Source organism: Argiope bruennichi, chromosome 8 (assembly GCF_947563725.1).
Source record: "Argiope bruennichi chromosome 8, qqArgBrue1.1, whole genome shotgun sequence".
Classification (NCBI taxonomy): Eukaryota; Metazoa; Arthropoda; class Arachnida; order Araneae; family Araneidae; genus Argiope; species Argiope bruennichi.
In genome coordinates, this window is record NC_079158.1 from 112,730,025 (window position 1) to 112,751,663 (window position 21,639).

The 21,639-nt window shown below is 32.0% G+C and overlaps 1 protein-coding gene across 10 annotated transcripts in view; it reads right to left on the reverse strand.

The window, feature by feature from the left end:
* LOC129980836 (coiled-coil domain-containing protein AGAP005037-like) overlaps positions 1-21,639 on the reverse strand; it is a 1,244,995-nt gene that overhangs the window by 62,871 nt on the left and 1,160,485 nt on the right. For all 10 annotated transcript variants that reach the window (XM_056091256.1, XM_056091255.1, XM_056091253.1 and 7 more), the window contains 3 exons: positions 21,270-21,468; positions 7,097-7,244; positions 4,240-4,390 (listed from right to left, as the gene is read on the reverse strand). In XM_056091256.1, the coding sequence (XP_055947231.1) occupies positions 4,240-4,390; positions 7,097-7,244; positions 21,270-21,468 (498 nt within the window). The remainder of the gene's footprint in view (positions 1-4,239; positions 4,391-7,096; positions 7,245-21,269; positions 21,469-21,639) is intronic.

The following is a 21,639-nucleotide window of genomic DNA, read 5'->3' on the forward strand; positions in this document are numbered from 1 at the left end:
CGAGATCTTTAAATAATTTAGGTCAGTCTCTCTTTCTAAATTATTGGTGTTTCTACTCTGAATTTTTAAACTAAGATTCGGATATTCGATTGATCCTTTGAATATTGTAAAGGTTTAACCGATTGAAAACCACCAATACCAGAACTACGATTATTGGTTTTCATAACTATGTAAGCCTTGGATACAATCTGTAGAAAATAAGGATTCACGGATGTTTAACGTTCGATATAAAATTCTGCTTTTTACATTAAAATTCCTGTTTATTATCATCATCATTTAGAGTTTTTCTTTTGTAAAAATATATTTTAACCTTCATAAAGTATTTATTCAGTGAAAAATTGATTAATGTTTTATTACTTCAGTTTAAAAGATAATATAATATAAAACAAAATCTACATCAACAAAATACTGGCTTCTGAAATCGAAAACATATAAAAGGATCAAAAACAATCTATACGAAAGAATTTTTAAGTATTCAGTTCCTGAATGGCTCGTGTACCTAGTAGCCATATTTTTCAATTATTCAGCTAAGATAAAGCCATTTCAAGGTTATATCCAATACGTAATTTTCATAGAATCTACAAATACCACCGGGTGCTCAATCAATTTTTAGATGAATCATAAGAATATTTTTCCAAAATAAATGTCATCTAATTAAATGGCAGAAAAACTATTAGAGTTACTAGGCAACGGTTACTCAAGTTGACAGCATGCAAAAAGCTAGAAGTGTTCACTGGTGACAGACACCATACAGCCCCCCCTACCGCTCAGAAAGCTAGAAGTGATCACTGGTGATTGACGTTATACAACCCCCCTCCTCCAAGTGCTTTAAGATTATGAAAAGAGTTATTAAATTTAATCACATTTGTAATAATACGGAATTTTATGACACAGAATATTGGTTATAGGTCTCAAGAACTAAATTCTTTTCAAATATAAGATTCATTTCCAAGACATTAATTTCATATTCAAAATTATTTAACCAGTTAATTGCGGAATTTATTTTTAGAAGTCAACGGTGCAATCAAAATCAAGCGATGACACGTATACACATGTCGTAAGCAATACAAATGGTTGCATAATACATTTTGCGACAAAAAAAAATATAGTAAAAGAAATAAATTCTCATTTTTTATTAGATAAAAAAATTGACACTTCATTGCAGAAAGAGGCATTATTTTCGAAAATTTAAAAACTACTAAAAAGTATTGGGAAAAAATTGCCAAAGAAGTAAATGTAGATATTGATGGTCTAGATGGTATGAAATTGGGTAAATGTATTCCAAAAAGACATATAGTTTTACAGCTGTATTCGGTCGAACAAAGTTGGCGTCGTTTTAAAAAAAAAAATCAAAGAAAACTTTGTTTTTGAAACTTATAAATATCATGTAGTTCCAACGAACCAGACATCATTAAGGTTCTTCATATTTTATTTATTTTGTTTTATTTATCTTGTCGCAATTGAGGAACACTCGATAAACAAATAAAATACAGGAAAATCCTGATATACAAATATGGGAAATATCTGACAATACAAATAAAATGCAGAGAAATCTTAATATACACGCATGGGAAATTCCCGATATACAAATAAAATATAAGGAAATCCAAGTATATAAGTATGGCAAATAGCCGATATACAAATAAAGTAGAGGGGAATCCTAGTATACAAGTATGGGGAATAGCCGATATACAAATAAAGTAGAGGGGAATCCTAGTATACAAGTATGGGGAATAGCCGATATACAAATAAAGTAGAGGGGAATCCTAGTATACAAGTATGGGGAATAGCCGATATACAAATAAAGTAGAGGGGAATCCTAGTATATAAATATCGGAAATATCCGATATACAAATAAATAGGGATTGCAATACCGGTATACCGGGATACCGAATACCGGTATTTTGAGCCATTTGTACAATTTTGTAATACCGGTATTCACAAGTTTAAATACCGGTTTTTCGGTATTTACTAGAAATTTTTAAAATTGTCTCCACTATATGTTCAGGTATCGCGAACATAGCAAAATAGTATACATTTTTGTTTTTATGTCTCCCTAAGGGCGAAATTAATTAGCTAATTAATGGCTTAATTAATTGCTTAAATTTAAATTAGCGAGACATGGATTATCCCTGAAAGAAAATATTGTATCCATTACGACTGATGGAGCAACAGTTATGAAAAAAATTGGAAAGTTGATTGGTGCAAATCAGCAGTGCTATGCACATGGAATTCAATTAGGAGTAATAGATGTATTATGCCAAAAAAATAAAGAACGGAAGAATCCAAATACTGTGGATATAGAAACTTCGGATTTCAACTTTGAAAAGAGTAAGAGTGACAATGATATTGACATTGAAGATAATGACAATGTAATTGTTGAAGAAGATATTGCTAATGAGGATGAAATATTAACCTATCAAGAATTGCTTCCTATAATTTATAAAGTTTGAAAAATTGTTAAGATATTTTAACGTTCCCCAATAAAAAGGATATATTACTAAAATATATACTAACTGAAAATAAAACAGAATATATGTTAATATTAGATTCTAAAACACATTGGAACCGTTTACTCCTAATGATGGAACGATTTTTGAAACTGATAAATCCAATCCAAAAAGCAATAATCGACTTAAACCTGCAAATTAATTTTTCAGATAGTGAATTCGACATAATATCCAGAGCTATATCAGCTCTACTTCCAATAAAACTGACTATTGAGGCATTATGTCGGAGAGATTCTAATTTATTAACAGCTAATGCAACAATAAATTTCATGTTGCAGTCACTGAAAGAACAGCACACATCACTAACTGAAGAATTATATAATGCATTGAAAAATCGCACTGAAGAAAGGCATACCGAAATAAAAAAATGTCTTACGGTATTTACATAATTATAATGATTTAAAAAAATGAAAATGAAAAAGAAGAAAAGAAAATAACCAATTCAAATCTGATTAAGTTTAGAGTAAATTTTCTTAAAATTTTTTACCCATAAACCTATCCGCATTCAGAAGAATTCGGTTCAATTATCGAAGATTATGATGCACTACTGACGATAGTGAAAAGGAATTGTCTCTTGAACAAAAATTAGAATTAGCGATAAATAAAAAAATATCAACGAACAAAAATACAATACAGAAATCAGCTATATCCAAAACCATCCGACGAGAAATCGATTTATTTGAAGATGAGGGATTTAGAGGTAAATACTTAGAAAAAGTATATCGCGCATTGCTGACAGTACCACCAACTAGCGTAGATGCCGAAAGAGCGTTTTCGACAGCTGGTCATTTTTACACAAAATTACTTTTCAGGCTTAATGACAGTACAATTGACGCATTATGTTTTTTAAGATTACATTTCAAAAATTTGTAATAGTATCACAGACTGAATAGTGATATTTACACTTTTTTTGTGATTTAAATAAATAAGATGTTTCTTTACTTTTTTGTGATTATATGCTGTTATAATTTATAGGTTACAGATTATCTTTTATGATATTTACACTCTCTAACAAAACTGGCAAATAAAACAAAGAAACACCTGTGTTTTCTTTCTTTTTCTAAAATTTCTAATACCGGTATTAAAACCGGTATCCCGGTATTAAGATTTAAAAAATACCGAATACCGGTATTGAACTTTTGGTCCGGTATTGCAATCCCTACAAATAAAGTACAGAGAAATCCTGTTATATAAGTATGGGGAATACCTGATGTAAAGGGGAAAATAATCAAATTTTGTAAAGAGCAATACATTGTACGGGGAATAACTTCTGTACCATAGAATTTAACCGAATTTTTTAAAAAAATTCATAACACATTTACTAATTATAAAGAAAGCATATCATTAAATGGCATTTGTATAGCATCTTATAAAAATGGGTTTTTTTTAATAACGAATGGTAATTTTTTTATTTTACATGACGTGCATACACGTTGTTCGCACCAAAACGGTATACGTTGATATACGCACCATGTACGTCGAATGCAATTAAATGGGATCAGTGTCATATTGAGAGCTTTCTCTTTGCTGTCAACTTGAGGGGTTTTCGTTTCACACACGGAATCATGCAAAATAACCTCTACTCACCATTTGACCTTTGGTTATCCTCTTTATCCACCATCAAGGACACTTTACGCGTTACGCAACTATAAAACACATGATATGCAAGTTTGTCCGACACATGTCTGCGCGACACACTCCATGTGAGTGTGCAAGAAGGGTAGCTTACCTCCTCCTGGGGGCATGTTCTTCTGATGGGTGGGCGAGTAGTTCCTCATGGAGGTGGAGTGCGGCAGCGTCTGGGTGCGGTTGGCAGGCAGGTACTGCGCTGGCAGCGTCCCGTAATACCCGAGGGCTGGCGGCAACGGAGCTTTGGAAGCCTACAAAAATATATTTAGAACACTGAGTCAATCACATTCTCAACTCTTCCTTTCTGTTTACTTCCTACTCGGAGCTCCTCTGGGGAGCGTCAACAAAGACACCTGTGTCCCTGTTGCTGGATGGTTTTTGTTATAATTTTCGGCGCTTCTCTTGTTTTTTTCCCCAGTCGGTTGTTGTTTTTGACACAGAAGTTCAAGGAGAACCTCGCAGTCTCAGACGTGTCTTGTGAGGTGGGTTTCGTGCCTCGACAAGACCCTGGCAGGAGGGTGTTTTGAAAAAATAAAATAAAAATAAAACGCTTTTTAGATTTGGTATAGTTTAGTTTAGTTCATTCGGTGCACCGTTTTAAAGCCCACGAGGTCTTTCTTTGGAGACACACTCCGTAATTTGGAAGAAGCGAGATCAGATTATGTTGCTTTCCAAGAATTAAGTTATCTCTCATGTTAAAAGGAGTATTCTAGCTACCTTTTTTAAGGTTTGCTTCATCTAAAAGCGAAAGAGGGACGTCTAAATATTTATAGAATGTTTATATTATAGTAATTAGTAAAAAGGGCTGAAGTTTTCTTTAAAAATTTGGTTTTCGTTTAAATATAAAGAAGTTGGTAATTTTAAAAATACTTTGCAAGAAAAGGTATATTTTAACAGCTAGTTGACTTTTATCCGAAGTGTTTTTAAAAAACCAATAATTTTACCGAAATTAATTTCCATTTCTCAAGTTTAACGGGAGGGGATAATTTCGCATTGGCGTTATGAGTGTGCATGTTTCCTTCTATTTTGATAGAGAATTATATGGGACAACTTTTAATTTCGTTGAAGAAGTTTCTATATAGCTTCTTTAGAGGGAAAACTTCAATTTTATGACATTTTCAGGCCATTATAAATACCATTACTTTCATAAGGTATTCATTATGATGAAAAAATCCCCTTTTTTTTTTTTGATATAGAATTTGAATTTTTTTTTCTGTGCGTTTTCGCAGAAAGTCCCCAGGTTTTGGCGGTGCATCTGAAAATAAAATGAAGCACTTGTTCGCATATCAAAATTAAATAGACAACGATACTTTTGAATAATGCAGGTAAAGTGTGTAACCACATAATAAAAGTCTATAACCGTTTTCTTCTGTCCTTACATATTCTACTTTAGCTCAATAACCCACTCCTGGAATATATATATATAGGAGTTTATTGTATCTAGATACTCGATACAGATACAGTTTATTCATATTTTTTAATAATACAATTATCAAATCACATATAATTAGCAAACTATTCACTTTTCACTTTCTTATCAGTTTTTAATCTCTTCTCTCAGACTGATCTAATAATTTTGCTAGACTAAGAACATATTATAAAGAATGTCTGCTACGATAAAATTGTTATTAGGCTAGATATTTGGGTATATAATAATCATTTATTACAGATAAGGGAATAAGATTTTTTACAGATATTCGACAGTTATAAGACCAGAGGACTACCGGTTAACAAAAGCGCCAGATAAAGGGAATTTGACTTTAAATAACGAATTTTAATAGAAAGATTTATGTTAAGGGTACAAAATACAGAAAATTATACTGTATATAAAAAAATTACTAAATTCAAATTTTGAATAGAAGTCTACAGTTCTCCTCGTCCCAAAGTCAATGATATTGATTTTTTTTTACACTCCTGTCTCTCTTTTCTGAAAACATTGGAATATTGGAGAGGCCGAAATGACAGATTACAGAGAGTTCGGTTAATAAAGCACAGGGCACTAAAGAATATGTTGCGGCATAAATCGTAAATATTTTATTTAAAAGTAGCTAACGATTATTTTAATAATTATAAATTTTATTTTGTAAATAGTTGTAAAATTCAGATTGGCAACAGTGATACTTTTGGAACTTGTTGTTTAAAAACGATGCTAGAATGTTGAATGAAAATAAGTCGATGTAAATTTGATAATATTATCTATATGTAATATTTAGTTTCATAGTACGTTTGTCTGCATTTTATTTTTGTTGATGCACGAACACAACAATTGGTGACCCGGACGTGATAATCAGCCAAAAGAAAATGAAGCTGATAAATAATCAGCCAATAAATAAATGAAGCTGATAAATAATCAGCTAATTAAAAAAAATGGATAAGCGCAACAGCCAATATCACCACTAATAACAGCAAAAACAGGACAAAAAATCGTTCGTCTCACCTCCGACGCACTGAAGGGGGAGTAATGTGGTGACGCTTTATAAGCCAGATAACAGCTACGAGACATGAGAAATTTCTTTTGTCTAGTGGTCTTGTTACTCGGCTACGAACCCAAAGGTTGCGAGTTCGATCCTCGCCTATCGCTAGTAGCAACAAATTCACTCTATAGAATGAAATTAGATACTGTTCGTCAACGGATTCTGAGACGACCACATTTCGACGACTCCATCGCATTAAGGGGCGAGACGCGGAAAGATGAATGCATTTCCGGTATTCCCTTTGACCTTGGATTCCACAATTAGATCTTAGTAAATATAAACATCTCCTTCTTTCATCTTTCCTTTCACTTCTATTTTGACGAATTAAACCCCTTCCTCACGCATGCGCAAAAGCACGGAGGGTTTTACAATCCGTTGCAAAACAGTATTTAGTCTGAAATATTTATAGAATATAATGATCCGAAAGAAATCAGTGATCGCAGAGATTTTGAAAGTATTAAAAAGAAATGATTCGAGACGCACCTTGCTCCTGTGAATGTGTTGATGCTGGTATTCGGAATCGAACTCCGGTTCCGAGAAATAGCTCAGATCTTGATCGTAGGTGCTGTAAACGCCTCCGCCATTCACGTCTTGTTCGTAGATCCTCAGGACAGACCGGTCGCGTATGTCCCTACGAAGAAGGAGAATCGATACATTTCAAGAGCAATAATAGAGAATTTTTAGAATGAAATTAGTAGTTATTTGTCTTCCGCAAACTTTACATTTTTAGTATAAAGGACATAAATATATAACACAGAATTTTGCATAGAACAATAAACTAGCGGGGGTGGTCTCCACAAAATTTTCTCGCATTTTTCTGTTATACCCACTGCAAAATACTGTGGACCTTGTGTAAGGCAGAGAACGCTTTGCATGATATTGACGTACAACAGTTACGAAATATTGACTTTTGGAGGGGATTTGGCAAATTTTATTGAATCTATTATGATCCTTGGCGAGTGTTTTGGCAGTTAATCCCTGGCATGCGGTTAATAGTATCCGAAAATCGAATTTACGTTTTTAGTGTGTTGTTCGCAACCGATTGGAAATAACATTTGACATAGAACTACATTTGCAAACACTTATATTTTCATTTTTGCATTTTTCTTTTTTATATATATATCTATCTATCCTCTTTGCTAGCAGCCATATTTTGTTGATAATTTTATTATTAGTATTTCTTCAATTTTATTATCTCAAACAAACTGTACGTTTCTGTTTATGTAAAATAGCATAAGTTTTCAATTTCTTTTTGATAGTTTGTACACAAAGCCTCTGACATTTTTCATTTGAATTTCAATCAGTTTATTGCTCTCCGCTTTGTTTATCTTACTTTATTGCTAATTACAATGTTTAAATAAACAGTTGAATAAATAAACAGTTTGACTTGTAAACACAAAACCGCATAGCAAATTTGATATATTAAAACATTACATTTTTGAATTATCGCGTTTATATGAGCCTTAAAGTACAGATCGACGGACATTCAACCCTTTGTTGAATGTAGCCGAAAATTTGATTGATGTCTATAAGATGTTAAATCTCTGTAACGAATTTCATTCATCTAGCTCTCTTCGTTTTGTAGGTATCGTATTAATTCATATTCTAACCGACAGATAAATAAATTTTGTTTAAAATTTAATACAAATCTACAAATTTGATGTAAATATATGCTAAATTTTATCCATCGAACTCAGAGTTATCTGTCACAGACAGACGGACGGACATTTTTCAAAAATGTGTTTTTCGAATTCAGGGAGATCTAAAACGTGAAGATTCGTCAAAATCTCGAGTATGATTTTTTTGCCAATTACAATGCTTTCTCTATACTTCGTGTACGAGAAATTAAAAATGCGACGCGCGTCATTATGAAATGAAAATATAAAATTAATAGTAATAAATGAAAGTACTATTCATTTATTACTTTTCGACATACAAGGGGTGTTCAAATGAAAGGGTACGAAACGACGCTGTGGGTACAAATGAAGACTTTATTCAAAGTATACACTATAGGCCTGAGCACAACGATGCCATTGATTAACGAGTCGAAGGATTCCTTGTATACAGAATTCCTGTGACCGTGACGAGACCCCATCCTTCATAACGTCCTTGAGTTCGTCGTCCAAGGACCGCTACTTGTTGAATTCCTCGAGCGCAGAAGAGCCATTAACTCCGATGTGTACTGTGAGACACTCCGAAGATTACGCAGGTTCATCAAGAACAAAAGACCGGGGCTACTCATGGAGTATGTTTTTCTGCTCTATGATAACGCGCGTCCCCACGTCTCTAGGGTCACACACGCGGAACTGACCAAGTTCAAGTCTGAGCAACTCGACTATCCGTCCTACATCCCGGGCATGTCGCCCTGCGATTTTCATGTGCTTGGTCCCTTGAAAAAACATCTGAAAGGGAAGCGCTTCAACTCGGACGGTGAACTCAGGGACGCTATGAAGGACTGGGTCTCGTTACGGCCACAGGAATTCTGGGAACAAGGAATCCTTCGGCTCGTTAATCAATGGGTTCACTGTGCTCAGGCCTATGGTGTATACTTTGAATTAAGTTCTCATTTATACCCACAGTATCGTTTCGTACCTTTTCATTCGAACACCCCTAGTAACACCCATTTATATTGAGAAATTTGTCCCACATCTGGATCAGTTTGAAAATTCTGATCTCGTAACGCTGGTCTCAAAACACTGTCTTTGGTGACGCTAGAGGTCGTCATCAAAGAGACTATTACTTTTGACAATCGATGAATTTTTGTACGGATCCGAACATAAGAAAATCTGAGGATGCTAAATCCAGGGTGGATGTTCCAAAATTTCTTAACCGATTCCTTGCCTCCCGTTTGTGCGATGACCTTACAAGGGTTGACGGCATTATACGAGACCGGAATTTTAAAACTGATCCATATGTGGGATAAATGTCTCAATATAAATGGCAATTATGCGGAAAAGGAATAACCTATATACTTATAATTATATATGCATCTAGGAACGATTTCTTTCGCAATTTTAATTATTTTATAACATATTTTTGGAATTATGTTTGTATATCAGTGAACATAACAACAACAACAAAAAAAAATGCTTTGAGCTAGATGGATGCGATTTGGTATATGGACTTAAGGCCAATTTCATATATTTCTACCAAAATTTGAACGAAATCTATTCAGAGGAAGTATGTGTGTTCGGTCGTAGAGAAAGAAGAAGCAATCGAAAACTCGATTACAAATTTCCAGCTATAAAAACTAGAAATTCAAACAAGCCCAGTTAAATAAAAACGTGTAAAAACAAATGCAGAAAATGTTTGAAATGTATTGCAACTAAATTTATTGTCTCTCTTATGCTAGTAAATAATCTTATAATTTATATTAAAAAAAATCCTAAAGATGAAACTGCTTTTGAAACAAAGTTAAAAAAAAATTCTAAGGAAAAGTTTGTTATTAAAATGTAGCACTTTTGAAATTACGTTTTAAAATCCAACCCTATTGTTTGATAATTTCTTTGACGTATGCTTCAAACAAGAAACAATAGCTAAAAAAAATCCCTTTCTATTTAATATAAGGTGAGTAATGTATCAATTATTTTTTCTCACAAAAATTTACTTTCCTAAGATATTAAGCAAGAAAAGAAAGCCACGCTCATTTACCTTTTTTCTTCGTTGAAACATTTTCACTCGAAGTTATTAAATGCTGAGTACTGATGCCAGTTACGGTTATGTTCGCTGAATTTTCTTTTGCAATTACAGTCACTTTTTTTTTCATTAATTAGTGCTTTCTTGTTAGCAGACGGTTTTTTTTGCACTTTTGTTTAGAATGCCTGATGGCACTAATAGATTTTTTCCCCATTATGAAAAACAAAACTTTCCCGACGTTTCCTGAGGCATGCCGCTTTTATGTTCTAATTACAGTATCTTGTTATCAATTTTTTTCTCCATTTGGTAATACATGGGTTTTTTTTTTATCTGATTTTATGAAAATATATACTGAATTATAGTTTTTTTTAAAAAATTACATAGGTACACCCATGGATTTTGAATCATAGTACACGTGTAATTCTTTAAACAGAACTTTGGAAAAATTTATTTATTTTCACTGTAATTTAATTTATGACATTGGTTACAATACCTTATTACTTACAGTAATTATTCATTTATTACTTACTGTAATTACTATAAACTAGTCGCCTTTGGCTACCGGTTTGTTCGCCTAGACTATTAATTTATTAGACTGCCAAATTATTATTATGAGATGCAAAACCATTTCACCTATATACTTAATGCGACTAAAATATATAAACTCAATTAAAACATTTTATTGGAATTTACAAAGCATATATATTACTAAATAAAAGCGGAAATGAAAATCCTACTACGGACTGTATGATTGGCTAAAACACGGTCTTGGATATTTCGATGGGGAATTTGAATCCCGTAAAAACATTATTTCTGAAAGTATATCAAATTGAATTAAACATATTATTGAAGTTAAATGAAAAGCTGAAATGAAATTTATGCCATTTAAAATAAAACAAAAAGCACTTTTTATAAGATAATTATTTTGGAAAATATGAGTATTGATTTCCGAAGGCAAATAATAACGATTACGGCTAGACTTAAGATTAATATACAGGCGCCAAAATTGAAAAATTCTTGAGCGATTCTCGCCAAATATAATCGTGACAATTTTTGATTGATTAATTCTTCAAATGCCCTTTTGTTAGTATTTCTGGTATACATCGAAGATTGTAGACTTTTAGAGAGTTTTTGGATGGTTGGCATGATTTTGGCGTGCTTGGCGAGAAACCGTACATTAATCTTACGTCTTACCACGATTACATTTGACAACGGTTAAGCCTACTTTTGAGCTTGATTGAAATTTTTGTTTGAAACCTATTTTTTGATTTTTTTTTATATCTTCTGTTTTCTTACTGAACGTTCTCGGTACGACCGGAGTTTAACCCCCTGCTTGGCGCAATTTTCAAAAATCGCCAACTCGAAGTCGACGGTCTTGCGCCGTGTTTTGCAAAATGTTCAAAAGCGAGGGAGCAATGTCCAATCATAGCGCATAATAAAGGCGAAAGATAATAGGTTTGCCAGTCTCGAGGTTGCCAGATTTGGCGCGTTATCGTAATTTGGCGAAGAAGGGGGTTAAACTCCGGTTCAACCACGTTCTCTTTGGTGAAATGGCTAACTATCTTCAGAACACTTCTAATAATATTTTGCAGCTCCATTAATTAGCTAAGCGAAGTTTTTGATACAGAACAATTAAAAACATATTTAATGGATAAAGCAATCTGAAATTCGTATGATGTTTTGTTTATATTTAACTGTTGCTATTCGACAGTTACTAATAAGCTCGATTTCTGTCCTACGTACGCTAGCATATTTATACAAAATTTTGAAATCATACGATAATTTACTCTTACTATAATTGAATTTATTACATTAATTAAAATATTTTATTATTTGTTGTAATTACCGGACAATACATATTGAATGTGATAAAAATAAAGCATATCTATAAAAGTTGTAATTTATTTATTTTTATAAATCAAATTTACTTTGATACTACAATTATCCAAGTTTATATGGCTGTTCTATGAGTGTCTCTTCGAAGATATGACAAATATCTATGTGGTATTCCAATTCCTGCCTTATTCCTGATAGAATATACCTTGATAACGAGACCAATACGTTAGTTAAAAAACGTCATATCTCCGTAACAGACGCCATACTGTTATTTGAGATATTTTAGTTTTGCACTTGATTTTTCAGGATTTCGTGAAAATGCTTTTCGAATTTTTTTCCCAACTACTTCGATTCCGATGGGTATTCGTCCTAGTCGTTCCATAAGCACCTCATGTCCTGAAATTGCTTCACCTACTGTTTGATGTTGTGACGATGCGATGATTTTTTTACCAAATGCCGTTTTGAAAATCTTTTTGAACAACGATAAACGAAGATGTTTTTGGTATATTCCAAAACATAGAATGTCTTCTCCGCCATTTTGATAATGACGGTAGCGAACACTTTCTCCTAAAGGCGATTTCTTTACTGGAAGTATTTTTACGGTTGCCAGAAAAATCTCGCATATTTGTAATTTCAGAATAAGTTTGTTTCGTCTAAATAAATCTATTATAGAATTCGCACTTTTTGTCTCATTCAATACGAATCTTTCTAAACAAATCGAAATCTAAATTATTATATTTGGTTTTCGTAAACCAATTAAGAACCTTTGATTGAGACACTTAAGTGAGCATTTTTGAAACTTTTCCACAATAAAATAGATGATGTTTATATTCAGATTACCACATATTTTTAAAAATTTTATTCGTTTTTTTTAAAAACATTTGTGAAGTGTGAACCGATTTTAAAATAAAGAATGCATGTAAAGAATACATTCTCCTTGTATCTATCGATAGGATTTATTTTCTGGTTAAACCTTTACAGACAAACAGTTTAACAGACTATAACACTGTACTAGCCTTCTCCAGTTAAAAACAAACAAACAAACAAAGGGGGGGGGGAGTAGTTTCCCCAAACTTTAATTTCATACTCCCGAATGAAAGTACAAATGGCTCCCCCCTCCCCATTTTCCACATAAAACCACAATTGTTCAAATTTTTATTTTAAGAGTGCAATAGAATAACGAAAATTGAATATGTATTTTGGAGACGCCTTTTTTTTTGCCAACTGAAGACAAAATTTGACACAAAACCATAATTCAAATAACAAGATGACAGCTCGAATTTCACTTATCCAAATCATGTTTTTGAATTACCATTACACGCTATACTTCGTATGCATTACATGCTATACTTCGTATTCGGAAAGTGACAAGCACAAATTGTCCACAGTGAAACTATTACATCATTTCATATTTACATTCGTAAAGTTCTTCACATTGTCTTTTGACACTAGAACTACCAGAAATCGACATACACATAGATTCGACCAATCATTTTGATTGATCCAGTAGTTCTAGTGTTAAGCGGTTTGATTGAACATGAAACGGAAAGTAATGAGATGTAGATAGCAAGACAGCCAAATAGTAATTATAAATTCATTAAGACATCTGTGAATAGCTTGTGAAGGAGACAGCGATAATAAATTTCATTAGATACTAAACTTCTGAATCGGAATAGATTCGTTTATTCGTTTTTTGCTAATTGCTCAGACCAAACTTCAACATTCATTATCCAGACCAGTTTACTGTACTTTTATGCTGTACTTTTCAAGTTTACTGTACTTTTCAGAATGATTTTGATTATGTTCTCTCAACTTCTGACTTACTGTACTTTTCATGCTTACTGTACTTTCCAGAATGATTTTGATTATGTTCTCCCAACTTCTGACTTACTGTACTTTTATGCTGTACTTTTCCAGTTTACTGTACTTTCCAGAATGATTTTGATTATGTTCTCCCAACTTCTGACTTACTGTACTTTTATGCTGTACTTTTCCAGTTTACTGTACTTTTCAGAATGATTTTGATTATGTTCTCCTAACTTCTGACTTCAGTTATTAATATTTCAACATTTATACATTTATATAAAATAATAAGCTTTTTCTTTTATAATTTTAGGGTCGTGGCGGCGTGGATCACTTCACGATCAGAGAGTTCGAAATCCGATTACGTCGAAGAGTCGCCAAGTAGCCACGCCCGATTTTCCAAGGCCAAATGTTCTCCCATTGACGTAGCGTGGAAGTTTGGAGAAGGACTGTAGGTTCAGATTTCGTCCTTGGTATTTAACCACAGTTAAAAATTATATGGGTCGTCTCAAAATAATGTTCGTGTTGATTTGATATTATATAAAAATATAATTAAAATAAATTATTAATTATTAATAATTAATAATTATTAATAATTATTAATAATAATATTATATAAAAATATAATTAAAATAAATTAAAATAAATTATTAATTTTTAACTGTATGGATTGAAAAAGCTAAAGACTTGTTAATAGTTCTAATTTATTTCTTGAATTACAGTAAATATGTATAGTCAAATAATACACAGTACAAAAATATTTAAGAAGAACAATTTTTTTTCATATTCGAATCATTCATCTATTGTAAACCGATATATTCAGATGTTATAGCAAACTTTATAGCCATGAAATTACAATATATTGCAGTTTGCTCAGAAATCCGATTTTAGAATTTGTTTCTTACTTTTCCTACTATTTTTATTTTATGTTTATAAAGATGAGATCTTGCAATTGATTTTTTATTCACAATCTTAAGTGCAAATGTTTTAATCCGTCTCAGTTATGTATTTCCGATGACAATACGCTATTTTACCCCTTTCTAGGGCCGTGGGAAGTATGCTTCCCACCAAATTTATCAATCTTTGTATGAAATTTTGTAAGTTGACATAAGTTCTGACAATTTTTTTTAGAAAGACAGAAATTTAGATGCTTCAGTTCTTTATCTCAATTAAAATGATGTGTCTTGATTTGTTACTTAATTATTAATTAACCAAATTAATTAATTAATCAAATTAAATTTATCTAATAAGCTAAATGAATCTTTTTTATTATTCTAATTTCAAGCCTAAAAATATTTTAACATAATATGACTAGAAAAAAATGGCCTTTTAAATGGTTAACGTTTTGAGAATTTAAGATAATGCAAAATTAGAGTTACAGTTAATCTATTTATTTAATTAAATTTTAACTCGAATTGAATATGAAAAAAAATATATTATTTAACCAGATTCTATAATATTTAAAGCAATGAACAATAAATAACTTTTAAAGCATTAATAAAAATGTTTTTAAAAACTGTTATTATTATTTGAATGTCAGTTTAAGGAAAAACTACTTTTACCTGCATTTTTTTCAGGAACATAAATGAATTATATATCCTTATCAGAAGTATAAGACACAGTTTTTATCTTAAAAAGCATTCCACTTCTGTGAGAGAAGTTCCATTTTCCATAATTACTTCACACTTTGCTCGAAAAAAAAAATACGTACTAAAACAAACGAGCTTTACAAGCATTCCTTACGAAAATAAAGTGCTTCAACTTTTATTTCACATTAACCGTTGAAGGAAAACAACGAAATAGCTCTTGAATAAGAATATTTCAACCAAAGCTCTTAAACAGCGGTCACTTCTTTGTCATCTAAGCGAAGTATCTTCAGAAGTTTTATAGTTTTAATGATAATCTTCACTTAAAATACAAGCTCCAAGAAGATAATGAGGAGTTTTAAAACCTGCTGCTTAAAATTCATATCAAAAACTTTTTATTTACTTTTAGAGCACTCTTACATGCAGGTTTGTCTTCGTGAAGCGAGTCATTAAATCAAGTGTTTATATGGATGCAGCTAACTTGAAATATACGAAAACTTTGTTAATTAGTTTTTGTCAAGGTCAAAAGAGGGAATATAGTTAAGAATATAAAAAAAAAACTGTAAAAAGACAGCTTTTTTCATTTGTTATATTGGCACGAACTTATTGTTTGATGGCGGGGTTGAAATGTTATATTAATTATAATTATATTAATTATAAATAATAGCTAATAATAAAGGAGAATATGTGAATGTGTATTGGTTTTTTACAGACCAATTCCTTTGATCTACAGCCACCAAACTGTGTATCTTGGAGCGATTTTTAAAGCTTTAATTAATTAAAAATTCAGAGTTTGGCAGTTTTCAACATAACGCCATAAAATATTATTGCAAAATTCTGATTTTTACAACGTTTTGAATTTTAAAAAATTGTGTTTTTATTCATATCATAGTATTGTGCATTTTTGCAAAATTTCGAAAAATTTCTGCTTTTTTTTAGCATAATTTTTATCAATAGGTTTCATTCTTGTAAGAAAATATAAAACATTTTTATTGTTTGATCAAATGTTTAATCGCGTGATTTTCTTCGAATATTGAAAGCTAAGGAAAAAAGATTCTGCTTGTTATCTCTACTGTTTACATGATGAATCAATAAGTGAAATTACATAACCACAAAAGACAACGAGCAATTAGAAAATGGATTACCTAAATATTTCTGAAATTCGATATGAAACTCACGAATCATTTATGAATAATAATAAATACAATTTTAAAAATAAGGGAGGAAAAATTTTTTAAAAGTGAAAGTGTTTATGGTTATTACTAGTTATTTTTAGCGTCTTTATATGGTTTTATTTCTCATTTTCAGAATTTTCAGAATTTTTTTTTTCGTGACATTTTTTCAAAGGATTGAGGTTATTATAAAAACAAACATGTATTAATTTTGGAAATATTTTTAAAATTAACTATTCCCATAAAATATTAATACTTGTCATAAGAAATCTGTTTTTATTTTTTTTATTTTTATCTACGCAAAGAAATAAATGAAAATACAAAATAAATGGAAACCAAACAAAAATGTGTTTTTTTAAAAAGTTTCTGACTGATAACTAATGTAGATTACGTCATATTTTTATTCTTTCGTATGCGAAGTAGTATTATAATTGTCAACACATTCGAACTCGAAATTCTGACAAATTCCTACATTTCACATCTCCTTGCGTTCGAAAAATACATTTTTTGGCATTATGCCTGTTTGTCTGCAAACATAACACAAAAACGCTTTGAGCCAGATGGATGAAATTTGGTATATGCATTTCTGTCAAAACTTGTAGATTTCTATCTAATTTTGGACGAAATCTATTTACAAGAAGTCTATCTGTCTGGCTGCATTTCGATACTTCGAAAATGCAAACACTTCGTCTCAAAAGAAGAATGCGTGCGTTGGCCCTCTGCACGTTAAACCGTTTGACCTACAACTTCTAAATTTAGCCCAAATATATTTTGGAAGGTAGGAATGTGCATTTCGGTGAGGTTTTCTTTTTGAAATTTTAATCAGTAAAATCAAATAAACGTTATTTTTTAATTAATTAGAAAATAAATTAGATTTTGTTGTTTTGTCGCTATAGCTTTCAAAAATATTCTTGCACAAAAATTATTTTTAAAGTACAAACGGTGAAAAAAGTAAAGTAATTATTTTTAAAGTACAAACAATTTTTTTCATCGACACCAATTAGTTAACATAAAGTTCTTTAATCTAGATTTAATTAACTTTTAAACATATTTTTAAGTATATTTCACAACAATATTTGAAAAAAACTGAAACTGAATCGTTTTCAATTTTTTGATCACGTGATTTTTTTCCATTGTTGAAAGCTGAAGTAGAATATTTTTTAATCATTTATGTAGTTTACAAGACGAATATGAAATTACAATACCACTAAATGAATTTATTGATGAACTTTACGTAATATCAGTGTGATGCCATGAAACTGGTCTCCGTTAGAAAAGTTTATATCTATAATGAACAGAGGACTATTTATAGCACATTTATTCATTTTCCATGACTATTCATTTGCGGGACTATTAAAATAATACAGTTTTTATGTCTGATAATTTTATACAATCACTGGCATGAAATTTTATTTAATTAATTTAAATTAAATTAAATATATACCAATATCTTCGGCGAATCAAGTGGTCGCCAAAGACGACTAGTCGTTAATAAAAACCAATTCATTGACTACTAACTTTTCCTTTAATAAAGGTAAAAAATCTTTTCAAATTTCTACAAAAATCCCTCCACAATTTGCTGTTTCCTAGAAACCCGCCATACATGTCACCAAGGCCTGACCTGAAGAAAACACGAACACCGTGTCAGCGAGTGAATCGATATTCGGTGACAAACGGTTGGCGAATATGTCGAGCAGAAGCCATAAATAAACGGGCCGTCACGAATGTGAAAAATGAACGTATGACTCGGGGAAAGGCAAACACTTAGCGGGATTCTCAATAAGATCGACACGCGACCGCAGGGACGTGGAAGAAATATGCAATTCGGGAACGGATTATTTGTCTTGGTGTCAAAACGACAGAACGAAGGGCGAGTAAGTTTTGACGAAATCGAAAAAAAAAGTTAAAATTTCAAGAAAATACTGTCATTTTTTACATGGTAAATTAATGTTTTGAGAATTGTGAATATGTTTTTCGTTCTAAATAACAGATTTCGTTCGATTTCTTATTAATCCAAGAAAGGCGAGATATTCAGAGATTGAGTGAAAAATAAATTGGCTAATAATCAAGTAAGTATAGTATCAAATTATTCAAAATAAGCCTGAAAAACAGAAATACAGTACACTCCCGATTATCCGCGGAATTGGGTGGCGCGGGTGGCGCGGATAACAAAAATCGCGGATAATCCGAAAAAAGCTAAAAACGGGTATAGCAAAAGAGAAAACAGTCATTCCAACTTTGAAAAATCGTTTTATGTACAATAAAACGTAAAATAAACAGCAGGAAATGTTTAACTAACGCTTCATATTTTAGTATATCACTCAAAACTAACCTAAATTGCATTTTGTTAATGAAAACAGAAAAGTGCTTTGTACTTACGAGTGGCGTCAAGGATACACAGAAAAATGAATACATATGCACTGTTTTAATACTGTAATGTATTATGTAATTACAAAAGCATAACTGTAAAACTACACCTTTTTGAAAAAATCAGTCAAAAAAAAAAAAAAAAAAAAAACTTTGTGCGGCAGGCGCGGATAATCCGCACCGCGGATAATCGGGAGTCTACTGTATACTGATACGAAAGAATGCAAAGCAACAGGTGAATTTTATGATTAAATTTCTATCTTGATTGATCCTTCTTGTCTTATATTCCAGAAAATGAATAAAACATGTTTGGTAATTTGCCAGCTAGAAGTTCTCAAGCTTGTGACTGTAGTATGAGAAGCTTATATCAATTGTGTGTAAGTGGCTCGGAGAGTCATTGCTTCGTCATATTTTTATTTAAAAAACTGAATTTCAACTTTATCAATCATTCTCAAGAATTTGCAAAACCCTTATTTATTAGTTTATATCTTCTATAATTTCTCTCAAATCACTGAAAATATGTTGCTGTTGTTGTTTCTAATGGCTCTTGTCTAGACAAGCCCACTGACTTTAAAAAGTCATTTGTGACTGAAAATATTGAACAGCTTAATTAAGTTAGATTAACATAGCCTATTTAGACGCTCTAAGAGGGGTAATTTCAGATAAACTTTATTATTTTCTCATATGCGTAGTATAGAAAAAGTACAGTAACGATCAAAAAATTCGAACACGAAATTTTGACGAATCTCCACATTTTAGACAACCCTGAGTTCGAAAAACACGTTTTTGGAAAATGTGTCTGTGCTTTGACAAGCTCACCAGAAATGCTATAAGGTTGTAATTTAATACGTGGTGTTTACATAAAATTTGGAGATTTCTACCATATTTTGAGTAAAATCTGGTCATGGAAGTCGTTTCTCCGACTATTCGAATATAAGTTAACACGACAATTACAAAACGAAGAGAGGTAAATAGGTAAAATTTGGTATATAGATTTAACATCTACTAAATTTTGAGCCAATCGAACAAGGAGTTGACCTTTTGTCGGTCTGTTACTTTCAGAGACATTTAAATTCAATAATTCAAAAATTCAATGAATTAAATATATCATATTTGGTATGAGATTTTTTTTACGCGCAGTTTTTCTGTTAAATTTTTGTCACAATTGTTTATGAAAAACGCGTCTAAAACTCAAACTGATATTATTAATCGCCAAATAACTGGCCAAGGATGATACGATAGATTCAGTAAAAAAGCTAAATTCACGCCAAAAGTAAATATTTCATAATTATTGTAAGCCAAAGCCATGCAAAGTGTTCTCTGACAAGTTTATTAGAGAGAGTGCGAGAAAGTTTTGTGGAGACCACACCCACTGGTTTTAAAATGAGATTATAGTAACATGGAGAAACGATTATAGGAAATCTTTTCAACTCTTTGTTCATTGTTCCTGGACAGATCAAGATGACATCGTATTGTCACCACACTTTATGGTAATTAATCCAAATTATATCAGGACATGGGAAATTTTCCGAATGCTTCCAAAGATTTAGAAGGACTGGGGAAAAATGATTGCATCCATAGAGGAATTCGAACTGTTTATCATTATTTAAAGGGATGCATAGAAATCTCGGAATTCAGAAAGAATCTAAGAGTTGAAAAGGACTTAAGTACAATACTGATGGCATCAGTAAATCTTAAAACCAATAAAGGACATGATGTTAAAAAATGGTAGTTTTTTTTTTTTTTTTTGCCAATTATTTGAAAGCTTCAAAGTGTTTGAATTTCTTTTGTAATAGAACGAGAATTTGGAAAGATATTGATAATTTTGAGGAGATTTTCTTAAAGTGGTAGCCTGCACCTCATTTAATAGGATAATAGATGTACGGGAAGACCAGGAGGAAGGTCAGTGATTGACCACTTTGTGGCTGAGGGCCTCGAAGGGGATGTCAGTTTGGTGAATCGACCAGTGTCATGAACGGGTTATGATAAAGACAGCAGTTGAACCACAACTAATCTTGCCGATACTGCTTCGTTCTGTGGTGGCGGGGTGGCCGGTTGTACATAAGAAGTGTACGCAAAAGATCGGTGTCATTTTTTCTGCAATGATATTGGATTAAAAAGGAATGGTATCACAACAAATCTTGCCGATACTGCTTCGTTTTGTGGTGGCGGGGTGGTCTGTTGTACATAAGAAGTGTACGCAAAAGATCGATGGTATTTTTTCTGGAGTGATACTGGATTAGAAAGGGATGATACCTGAGGTCTTCGAGCTCGTAGAACATGTCCTTGGCGGGATCGTGGATGTAGACCCGGATGTGGGGTGAGTCGAGGTACTCCATGGTCAATTGCTTGGGAAATGAACGTACGAAGAGAGCCCGCACAGTGTCCATCGAGGTGATCTCGTTCGGCAGCAGCGCCCTCTTAGTCTCGCTTTGGTACTGCAGAAATACGAGACCTGAAAGCACACAGAGGACATACATTCAGTCTCACAGCAAGGATCTTCTGTGACACACAGAACAGGTAAATAAATACAATTTTTAAAAGACTATCACATATCAAAATGATTGTAAATAGCAAAAGAGACACCCTTAAAGATTATAATTCTTTTTAATATAAGGAAGAACAA